This window comes from Vipera ursinii (assembly GCF_947247035.1).
Source record: "Vipera ursinii genome assembly, chromosome: Z".
In the NCBI taxonomy this organism is placed as follows: domain Eukaryota; kingdom Metazoa; phylum Chordata; class Lepidosauria; order Squamata; family Viperidae; genus Vipera; species Vipera ursinii.
In genome coordinates this window covers 76865597-76877858 of record NC_139517.1, presented here as the reverse complement: position 1 = coordinate 76877858, position 12262 = coordinate 76865597, and the positions used below count along the sequence as shown (strand labels likewise).

General features: G+C 40.0%; 1 protein-coding gene across 1 annotated transcript in view; it reads right to left on the bottom strand.

Annotated features, from left to right (window-relative positions):
* NPHP3 (nephrocystin 3) overlaps positions 1 to 12262 on the bottom strand; it is a gene marked incomplete at its 5' end in the record, with an annotated part of 50009 nt that overhangs the window by 15981 nt on the left and 21766 nt on the right. Inside the window, 7 exons of the mRNA XM_083376519.1 lie at positions 1507 to 1748; positions 2214 to 2403; positions 4308 to 4430; positions 5772 to 5869; positions 6948 to 7112; positions 9671 to 9809; positions 11628 to 11710. Coding sequence (XP_083232645.1) covers positions 1507 to 1748; positions 2214 to 2403; positions 4308 to 4430; positions 5772 to 5869; positions 6948 to 7112; positions 9671 to 9809; positions 11628 to 11710 — 1040 coding nt within the window. The remainder of the gene's footprint in view (positions 1 to 1506; positions 1749 to 2213; positions 2404 to 4307; positions 4431 to 5771; positions 5870 to 6947; positions 7113 to 9670; positions 9810 to 11627; positions 11711 to 12262) is intronic.

Genomic DNA, 12262 nt, shown 5'->3' with positions numbered 1-12262 from the left:
AAGGGCACGGGTCCAGTAAGCATGTGGAGGCGCTCAACCTTCTCATAATCCTGTCCACTTCCTTAGGAGTTACAGGATCAAATTCCTCCCAGATGACGTCGACAAGACTGTCCATGTCTTGTTCTTCCAGCTCAGCCCAGTTGGAGTCCAGGCCAGTTCGAATCCGAGCAATTTTATCCAGCAGATATTGACCGAATTCCTCGGCTCGACCCTGCAAGGGTTCCTCCCTCACCTCTTGGTTTAATAGGGAGCGAGTCACCCTGAACAAGGCAGCCGGGCGATTATCTGCGGACGCGATGATGGTGGAAAAGTAGTTGGATTTTGCCACCCTTATCGCAGCGAGATAAGACCTGGTGAGGATTCTTAGTCGCAATCGGTCAGATTCGGATCGACTGGATCTCCAACGGCTCTCTAGGCCCCGTCTCCGACGCTTCATCTCCCGGAGCTCCGCGGTGAACCATGGGGCTCGCTGGGATCTGTGCCGGGTCAGAGGCCGCAAGGGTACAACTCGGTCCAGAGCCTCCGTGGCTGCCTTTTCCCAGGCTTCCACTAAGGCATCCGCCGAGCTGTGAGCAGGGAGTGCATGTGTGTCCCTAAGCGCTGCCTGGAACTTATCAGGGTCCATTAGGCGCCTAGGGCGGTACCATCTGACTGGCACCGTGCACCCACGGTGGGGGGTGGCAAAGGGGAAGTCTAGCCGCAGGAGGTGGTGATCGGTCCATGACAGGGGCGTAACAGTTGTGGCACCCCCACCGATATCATCACGCCACCGTCCAGACAAGAACACCAAGTCTGGGGTGTGGCCTCTCTCATGAGTCGGTCCAGAAATTATTTGCGACAGGTCCATGGCCGCCATGGAAGCCATGAACTCCCGAGCCAGTTCGGACGATCCTCCCAGGGACGGTAGGTTAAAGTCGCCCAAGACCATGAGTTTTGGGAATTCAACCACCAACCCTGAGAGGACAAAAGTATTTCCTTGGCAAAAGTATTTTCTGTTTTCTTGCTTTCTTCCAGGATTTTTTTTTACTTCCTAATATAGCCTGTGAGTTTTGATGTTTTCTGGTTCCCTTCCATCAATATATTAACTTGGTCCGAATCTCCTTAAATTTTATAGATAAGCTAAGGTGAAACCAAATTATAGTAATTCCTTAAAACGGTATTTCAAAAACATTAACTATAGCAATTCACAAAATGAATGAGGCAGGTAACATAAACTAAGAAATATTGTAAAACCAATCAAACAATGTCATTTACATTGTGTACTACGTTACTTTCCAAACTTCCCTAATTTTTCTCCCAGGTTTCCATAAGATATGTTTCAAATAATTAACTATTTAAAACCATTCAAAACTTTCATTCCCTGCATATTCCCCCTATATTCTCAAACCCAATTTCTTGGGCAATTCAATACCAAGAAAACTCTAGCAGCATCCCCAGGAAAGTCTTGTTAAAAAATGAAAAGTGGGGGGGAGGGGGGGTCTGGATAGAATATGGTTTTTTCCTTACTTGTTCTGCTTCTGATATAATGTTGCCAGAGCATCAAGTTCACGAGCTGTCCTGAGATGATCAGATCCATAAGCATTTTCAGAGATTTCAAGTGCTTGTTTATATAATTGCTCAGCATTGCCATATTTCTTCCACTGCACATAAACACTAGCTAGCTGATGAAGTGACTGGGCCACTCTGGGATGATCGGGATCAAGGGCAGTCTCTCGAATCTCCAGAGACCGCTGCAATGGAGCAATTGCCTATAAAGAAGGTGTGTTTTTTCTTTTTTAGAAAAGGATAGTCAGTAACACACTCACACACACACACACAATGGCCCAAAGATCAGCCAAATAAATCATGCTTTCTTCTCCCTCAAAGTTTTTCTCATATAACTTCAGAGAACTAAAATATTCTACTGCCATGGAGCTCTTGTCTTTTCCAAGAATTAGTGTCAATTGTTAGTTTAATTCTACATTATGTCATTCAGTACAGTAAAAATGACAATATGAAATCAGTTGCATTGATCAATCACATGGCTAAACGTATACAGATATCTTATATCTGTTGTCAAATTTCTATAATCATGAAAAGTAGGAAACATGTTTAAAAGAAAGATGAAAGTTATTCAAATAAAATCTCAAGTTTCTCCAGAAATCTGATTCTGTATCTGCCACTGAAAAAAACAAGAGATCTGAATGTGTCTTCTTTTCTGGAGAGGTACTTACCTGACTGAGAAGACCTAGGTCTTTAAGAAATCGTCCCAGGGTCTCATAAAGATCAGCCAAACAAATCACGCTTTCTTCTCCTTCACAGTTTTTCTCATATAACTTCAGAGAACTAAAATATTCTACTGCCATGGAGCTCTTGTCTTTACCAAGAAGCTGCCAGTAGCTGAGTAGTTCTGCAAAATGTCCCCTACAAGCAGTAAATACAGCTCATTAAAACATTCTAAGGCAGAGATGTCAAACTCGCAACGTCACGTGACGTCGCACGATGTATCGCAGCTTTTTCCCCATTGCCGGCAATGGGCTGGGCACCCCTGTTCTAAGGAATCTTATTGGTCAGGTTAATATATTGTGTGAAGTAATTACATGGATTGTTTGCTTTTGGTTTTGCTTTATAGGTGAATTGGACCACAATAAGTTACTCCGTTTTTTTTTTAAAAAAAGTTAACGCAATGTATGAACAACCTGGTGATACACAATAAACAAACACCATTCCAATTTTGTAAAGGAATTGAAATACAAACATTTCCAACAGGTGCCTATATATCTTATAATCTATCCCTGCCACTCTGCTCTTGAAACACTTAGCATAGAGTTTTGAAAGCCAGTGGTCAGTATTATGGCTGTCCTTCTTATAGAACTGCATTGTCCTGTTAGGAAATCATGCTTCCGACAATAACATCAATTTAAATAATTTACAGCAATGTAGAATCCTTCTCCAAAAAGTAAAAATTCATAAAACATGTATTTAGTATATGTAGATTTTATAGCTGCCTAGTTTGTGAAATCATGATCCTAAGAAGCATAAATCAAATAGTTTCCACCTTCCAAATATAAAATATTTTACGGAAATTTTTTTAAAAAAAGAAATCAATTTAAAAAAACAAAATGTAAAATTCAACAAAAGTTTGCAGCGGAAGGATCCTAAACTCAACCCGCCCTATTTTAAGATTAAAATAGGGTGTACACACTTACAAAAAAGATCCAATCTTAAAACATGTGTTCCTTATCAGAACATCATATTTTGGAATCAGATTATTTCTGGTATGCTCAAAACAGATTGGGAATGTTCCACAGTCAGAATTTGTTGGTTTTACAATGTTTAAACTTTCAACATTTGTAGTTATAGATTCTGAAATTATAGCAGTTTCTGAGCCTCTTTTTACTATGTACTGCATGTAATTTTTGGATAAGCCAGTATTTTCAACATATGAGTGCAAAAATTCTTTTAATATATAAATTAAATAAACAAAATTTCACCATCACATGAAGTATTTTCCTCTGCTTTTCTTGATGTTTATATCTTAAAGTTTTTAAAAGATTTGAATGGGAACTCTTGCCTCTTGCTTAATTCAATCCAGTTTGAAGCCAGAATTAACAGATCTTTATATTTTGGATCACAAATATACACCAACATATTACTCAGACCTAACTATCCATCCCATGGGAATATGCTCTCTACCTCGCCCCCTAGGCATTTTTAAACTTTGTTCACTGAACTAAATTCCCCTAATTAAGCAAAAGGATGAAGCAGCAGCAACAGAGAAAAAGCACTACAGTAAACCAAAAATAAAACAGTCTTTGTTTTTGGTACAGCCCCCCTCCAATAAATAACAGGTATCAGCCATCTCTGCCCTTGAAATATTCTGAACTGCAGTTCCCACAACCATTCTCAGTTACTATGGTAGCTATAGCTAACAAGAATTGAGGTCCAAATTATCAGGAGGGCACCAGATTGTTTACTTCTTATATATTCATCAGCAAACTGTCTCCCAATGTACAGTTTAGGTATATGATACCAAATAAAGAACAAAGTACTCTTTATTTCTCTTTCCAGTCTAAAACAAAGTTCCTGATAAGGGCAATAGGACAGAACTTTTGAACTGTAATAAAGAAAAAATATACCAAATCCTTTGTTGCCATTCAGATGATTTGGGTAGAATTCTTTTACTAATTTTGATCTGAATAATCAAAATGCATTAGACTTGTGCCCTTTGTTATTTCATTTAACAGGTTTCTGTGTTTATTAAAAAACACAAATCTTGCCACTAGAAACCTACAAACAAAGCCGTCGTCTAAATATTTCATCCTCACCTTTTATAAAGATTCTGAGATATAAAGAGATTCAATAAGCATTTCTGTAGCTTCTGCTTGTCTCCTTGTTGCTGGAACAACCAGGGCAATTCATCTGCGCTCCTCCATGTCACTCTTTGTTCACTAGGGTGATTGTAGAGGAAGAAGATGGGAGAAGGCAAATTGCAAGGGAAGGGATTATCTAAGTTACAGTAAAATTATAATGCTATTTTACAAAGGCATTTATTTGAACGTGAAATGTATACCTAGTATTTCTACCTGTAAATGTTTTTTAAATTTGTAGTGATAACATAAGAAAAATCAGAGAAAATAGAATTAAGAATTTTCTTGCGTTGGTATATCAGAACTAACATATAAAAGGAGATAATCAGAAGTGAGGGAGGATGTCCTTGGTGGAGCAGTGGGCTAATGCCTCCTTAAGTAACACCAGCTGCCTGCAATTAGTGCAGGTTCGAGTCCCACCAGGCTCAAGGTTGACTCAGCCTTCCATCCTTCCAAGGTAGGTAAAATGGGGACCCAGATTGTTGGGGGCAATAAGCTGACTTTGTAAAATGCCACTTGGGGGCCCCCGAAAGCCCTAATAAGCAGGCATATAAATAGAATGAAGGCTATTGCTAAACACATTGATTTGTGCTTCTTAGATTGTAAGCCGCCCTGAGTCTTCGGAGAAGAGCGGGATATAAATGGGATTAAAAAAAAACTAGCGTAACTCAGAAAAAGTTCTACTAAAATATTCTACTAAAGTATATCAGCCTTCAATACTATCAGCCATGGTATCCTTTGGGCCAACTATGTGAGTTAGGGCTGGGCGGCATAGTTCTGCATTGGTTTAGCTCCTTCCCCCAAAGCCCGTCCTAGCCAGTGTTGACGGGGAATGAGAGATCCTGTCCCCAACCATTCTCTTGAACTACTGCAATGCACTCTACATAGGGCTACCTCTGAAGTCCATTAAGAAGCTTCAGCTGGTGCGAAGTGCAATTAAATAGACAAACAAACAAACAAACAAACATATAACTAATAAAATGTGACAATGATGAAAATGAGATTTGAAATATGGGGTTCCTCAGTTATACCTCAGTCCTTTAGCTGCCCTATCATATAATATTTAAACTACAATCACTTGGTGTGCAATATGTCGGGCAATCAAATAATACTCAACGTTTCTATCATTTTACAGCATATAATCACAGATAAAACTGCAGATAATGAGAATGTGAAAAAACATGTATACTTAAAAGTCCATCTGCTTTATTCTGCATGCTTAAAATTCCCCAAAACATGTCCCAAATTGTAACTATCTGAAGGCATTTACTATGGATACCAAAATCTGGGATTATGTATGAATTTTCTGATGACAAATCCTGCTAACAAGAAGGTGGTTAAGAGCAAAGCTACCTTCAACATTTATTAAGTTTTTAAATAGTCACTAAATCATTTCTATATCTCATAATCTTAAAATCTTACCTCAATTGCCTGGTAAAGTAGTCTATCAGTTTTTCTCTGTAAGAGGCAAAACCATTCTGTCTTCCTTCCATATATTCCAATTTTACTGTATCCCAAGCCTGAAAAGAAACATCAGTTTTATTTTGTACCAATAGTAACAACAATAACCTATTAAAACTTGTATGCTGCCTAACTCAATGCCTCTGGGTAGCTCCTAACATTCAAATAAACTACAATAAAATCAATTATGTAGAAAAGATGAAGAACCAGGTCTTTATGATTCTTCCCACCCACCCCAGTTGCAGCCCACTTCCAGGCCATGGCGTATTTGGAACCAGGCCATGTGAGCAGTGGGTCGGGCATGCACAGCTCAACTTGCACAAGTAGCAGGCCAGCGTGAGTGGACACACATGCACAGCTCAACTTGCGCAAGTCGAGCTTCGCGCACATGTACTATGTATGCACAGGCCTGCCACGTGCAAGTCGAGCTGTGCATGCGCACACCCAAGTCCACCATTCATGCAGACTGGTTCTCCTCTCACCCCGCCAGCGGGCCGCCAAGCAACAAAGGTTGGGGACCGCTGTTCTAAACTACAGCAGAGAAGGGCCTGTCTGGATCTATGAGGGAACCTAATTCCAGAACATTACTACAGAGAAGTTGTGTTTCCTGGGTCTCCACAGATGACATTGTTTAATCCAAGGAACCCAGAGCATACCAACCCTGCAGTAAGTGTAACTGTCCAATGAGAATAATAATCAGCAAGTCACTTCGCAGGAAGGAAAAATCCAGTCTTATGCATGTACAAGTAGTCGTTAACTTATGACCACAATTGAGCCCAAAATTTCTGAATGGTCATTTAATGAATTGCTGTAAGTCTAGGACTACCTGTATTTTTAGAAATGCTAGCCTATTAAAGTGAAATCTGTGGTGAATTTTACTTGCTATTTCTTGCCTGCTATGTGAGAGATTTCCCATCAGTACTGGATAAAATAATTTTCTTAAGAAGAAACTCATAACAAAGAAATAGCATGAATATTGGAAATAAAAATTACATTAATGATGATATATTAACTGACCTTAAAAGTTATTTTTTAGCTTTAAAAAAACTGTCCAAAGCATTAGCAGAAACTGGCAAATGAGTAGATACAATAAATATAATAAAGATTATTAGGTAATTAATTTCTTTGCCACAATACCTGAAGATGCTGAAACCGTAACAAACCACATCTATATGTCAAAATATACATTTTGTGCATGCTGTAAACTAAGGAGGCCAGCATTTCCCACGATAGCTCAGGGCAGAGTTCCATGAGTTCTGATTCACTGATTCCATTGTAACTAACACTGATGAGGCATAAAATCTATAGAACAAACACACAAATAATTTTAGTGTTGTTTATTATCAGGACAGATAACACAGTACTGTTAAGAAAACCAGTAAATACTTTATTAAACTACAGTCATCTGCATTTGTTTATTGCAGACATGTCAAACACAAGGCCCAGGGGCCAGATCCGGCCTGTGAAGTGGTTTCATGTGGCCCGCGAACCCATCCTGGAAACAGTGAGGGAACGGCCCCTGCTGCCTTGGCCCCGGCCGAAACTGGCAGGGAGCCAATGTACAATTTCATGGTGGCCATCTATGCAAAAATACATTCAGTCTTAGTTCCACAAGGCTGTCTGGAAACAGTGAGGGAGAGTGCCCTGCATTGCGCATTGCGCCGCCTGGCTCAGCCTCTCGGTGCTGGGAGAAGAGTGCCCCGCTGCCTGCCGAAACCGAGAAGGCTAGAGGCTGTGTGGTGTTGCACTTCTCTTCAGATTTGCGCTGCCCGGCTCACCCTCTCGGCGCTGTGCAGAGAGTGCCCTGCTGCCTGCCGAAACTAGACAGGCTGGAGGCTGGGCAGCATTGCTCAGGTAACATCGACTCTCATGCTGCTCATGGCATTTCCCCCCCAGAGCCCACCAAGCCGGATATGTGAAGTAGGCGAGGGCCATGTGCTGGCCACCTCCAGGTGATGGTACATGAAGGATGACACTTCCCCACCTGCGTTTCTTGCCTGTTTTTCTTCCTCCCTCATCTCAAATATTTTCCCACCACTCTGTTCGAAGAAAGGAAGGAAGGAAGGAAGGAAGGAAGGAAGGAAGGAAGGAAGGAAGGAAGGACGGACAGGAAGGGTCTGAGGAAAGTCCTGCCTTAGTCCTGCCCTGCTGCCTTTTCACCATCCCCTTGCCCCCTCCTCCTGGCCTATCCTGGGGGGTCTCCCATCCTACTGCTAAGGAAACTTTGAATACAAAGTCAGGTCTCCTCACATGGAGAGGGAGTGGGCCTCCCTCTTGACTTTGCCCTCATACCCATCATGAACAACTTGGCTAAGGAGAGCAAGCGCAGCAGCAGCAGCCTTGAGAAAGAGGTAAGTGCAGCTGGGTGCCCCCTTGGGGAATTAGGGCTGGGCTTAGTGCCGTGGGTCCTTCAGGGCTGGGCGTTTGACCTCTGCTGCCCAGGGCTCCAGGCATCCCACAACACTGTCCAGCCCCCGCATGAGAGGAACAGTGATGCTCCTCCAGTGGACCATGCCTTGGCACTTGCCCCGGTCCACCCCCTTCTGCCAGAGACCCTCAGATCTGTCCCACTCTTGCCCAGACTCCTATAGGCACCCTTGACTAGAACGATGTAGAGCTGGCCATGCCCACCCAGGAGGTCACATGCACTCCAGCCATGCCCACCCAGTAGGCCACGCCTACCCTGGCCTACCCTGAGGGCAACCACAATGCTGATGTAGCCCTCAATGAAATTGAGTTTGACACCCCTGGTTTATTAGGTTTCCTTTCACAGAAAAATCCTCTTTGTGGAGGTCACAATTAAAGTATCCTAACACAGGGTCCTCAACTTGGGTCTACAATTGTGACTCAACTTTTCTCATGATATGTGGTATGATTGGTGAGTCATTATATGACTGGGGCCAATTTTCCAACACATTTTGCCATGATTATTAAACAAATCTAGCTTACCCCATTGACTTTGTTCGTCAGAAGTGGTGATAACATGAACATTGGGCCCTACACCTATCATAAATACATGCCAGTTGCCAATCATCCAAATTGTGATCATGTGATTAAAGGGACACTGCAATGGTTATAAGTGTGAGGTCTGGTCACAAGACACTTTTACAGTGCCATTCTAAAGGTCTCTAAACAAGTGGTCATAAATTGAGAACTACCTATATTTTTCTTTGCGCAATACAAAGATAGGCTCATTTAATTTTTTTTGTTTCATTTTTAGAGTTTTTGTTATACTATTTTTCCTCTGGGTTGGCTGTTAACTGCCTAGAGTTATTTATGTGAGGTGGACATTTCCTAAATAAATATTGGTCATACAGACAAGGGACTACATGTACATTTTTTCTGAATATTCTTAGATTTTTTTTACATCAATTTTTCAACCTGAATCTCAAGAGTTTATAATGAGTCTTATACAACAAAAGTTTAAAAAGGAGAACTATTCTGAAAGACAAATGTCAAACAAAGGCGTTTGAATGATCATGGAATTGGACTGCAAAGGAGACATTTAAATTACTAAATCCTATTCCACAGAAACTTTTAAGGAAAAGTATAACAGTAACTCCCATGGAACAAGGGAAGCTATCAGTTTTCCATCTTATTAAAGGAGCAAAAAACTGAACTTACTTGCCTATCATTATCCATATAGTAAATTACTGTTTTTTCAGCTTGGTAATTTTACAATGCTTGGACTTTAATTCTCAGAATTCCCGAGCCAACATACTGGCTATGAAATTCTGGAAATAGATGTCTCCAAATTGTAATTCTGTCAAGTTTGAAAACCACTGTCTTAAATAAAGTGCCATATCCATAAAATCAGATGTGTTATTACAAAGGAAACTCCAACAGCCTTGCAAACTTGCCTCTTTCATGAGCCTTTTCTCTTTTTCATTTTTCAAGGACTCTTCAACTGATCTCAAAACTAGCTGGTAAAGAGCCATGACATTCTGGCACTCAAAGCACCTCTGTAGAAGTACATCTTTATCTTCTGTGCTTTTGATGCTGAAGGACATAATATAAAAGATTTTAAAGGATAATAAATAGTACATTTGAAATTTCACTTGAAATAGGTAAGTATTAAAAATCATAAACCTTCACAATTCCTATACATATACATATACATATACATACATACATACATACATACATACATATATATATATATGAGGGACATGGTGGCTCAGTGGGTTAGGACGCTGAGCTTGTCGATCAGAAGGTCGGCAGTTTGGCGGGTCGAATCCCGAGTGCCGCGTAACAGAGTGAGCGCCTGTTACTCGTCCCAGCTTCTGCCAACCTAGCAGTTCGAAAGCACGTAAAAATGCAAGTAGAAAAATAGGGACCACTACGGTGGGAAGGTAACAGCGTTCCGTGCGCCTTTGGCGTCTAGTCATGCCGGCCACATGACCACGGAGACGTCCTTGGACAAGCGCTGGCTCTTCGGCTTTGAAACGGAGATGAGCACCAGCCCCTAGAGTCGGAAATGACTAGCAAGCCTGTTCGGGGGAACCTTTACCTTTACCTATATATATATGTGTGTGTGTGTGTGTGTGTGTGTGTGTGTGTGTGTGTAAATTGTTTTGGATTGCTAACAAAGAATTAAAGGGAGACTAATATGGCCATTTCAAACTCATTTGTTCTCATCAGTCAGCCATACCCTTCTGAGATTCGAAGATTTGTCCCATGTTTGGTATTCTAAAGGTATTCTAAAATACTTAACAAACACTTAACATATACATATATACATATATACATACACACACACACACACACACATATATATACTAAAGCTCAAATGTTAATGATTTTTCATAACCTAAAGTCATTTATTTGAGATGGGCGGTCCCAGAAATTGAATAAAATAAATAATACATAAGAGCATCTTCTGATGCATGCCACATTTTGTTAACAAGGGAGAGAAAGGTAGAGAGAGATGAAAATATGGCTATACTTTTAGGCAAATGTTGCCTCTGAGATGTTTTATTCCAAAGAGCTCAATCAAGTCTTAACTTTTAATGGCAAAACATCAAGCAGAAATCTTCTAGGGAAAACAATAAGAAAATCAAGTTTAAACAAAACATTTGATGGATTTTTTTGAGCCTCAACACAAATATGGACTCTGGGTCAGTCTACTGTAGCAGCAGTGATGACATGGCAATCAGGGAGAGAAGCAGAAGGAAACAAAGTCAAATCAACCATGATTCAGGTATCTTCGCTGCAGCTTTAGGTCTGGAGACCATGTTGCTAAGCAATGGCAGCCATGCAGCACCTGGAGCCAGATTGGGCTACCACCTGTATTGAATGATACCCTCATAATCCCTAATCAAGTTGTTCAGGCAGAATCTATTATTGCCCAAAGTTTGGACAAAGTTCAAAGGCTGCAAGTTGTAGCATTCAAATCCCAAACCTAAACTGAGATCCATTAAATCACGTTTTACTGTATGTAGCATTTATTTTCTTTTTTAAATTATAGAGCTTGAATTTAATAGATTATTAGAATTAAAAGTTAAAGTTCCCCTGTTCATTTGTGTCTGACTCTAGGGAACACTGCTCATTTCAGTTTCTTGGCCAAGGGAGCCAGCGTTGTTACTATAATTATAAAGAATTTTCCACCTGACTAAAAGTCAAAATGTTTGGGAATTTATTTCATGTCATTAAAGAAGAATGCAAACTGCAAAAATCCATTTGGACAACCTACTACTTATACATATTTGTGTTTTGATACCAATTCTTATGAATAGTAAAAGAACTAATTTTACTAGATCTAGGTCCTTAACTATTCTTTTCTAGTAGTAGCAGCATATCAGTATCTTTTTAACATACCCAGCCATAATTCTGCCCAAAAGAGTGACATAGAGGGCATTGCATGTTGAAGTAGAATTACTGTGTTTCTCAAGCTTCTTCTCCTAAAGGAGTAGAAAACCAAAAATGAATCTTTCTACAGTGTTGAAAACTGTTATGAACTCATAAGGAATACAAGAAACATCATACCAACACAATCATATCCTCTGCTCTTTGAAGCATATTGCTCCTGGGGTGGTCGCCTTGTGGCAAACAAATTTAATAAACAAACAAACAAACAAAGCAAGCTAAGTATAAGAAAAATAATTTTTAAAAATACATTTTATTTTTAAATGTTTTTTAATAATAAAAGTGCATTACAGATCAAGTGAAACAAGGACAGAAGTGTGGAACTCTGGATTTTTTAAAACTATGATTTTCCAGAAATCCATACTAATATAACTGGAGTTGAGGATTCCTAGAACAAAAAATCAATATTTAGAAGATCACAATGAAAATAGTTGTTGCATATATTCTCAGACATACTACAGCTTGCAAAAGATACATCAGGAACTTTATTGAAAAGTTACTTGATTCCTTTGCTAAACATTCTTACCTATTCAATCATGTATTCGCCATTTAAAATCTAAAGCTCACAAGTATAACCTAGAGGAGAC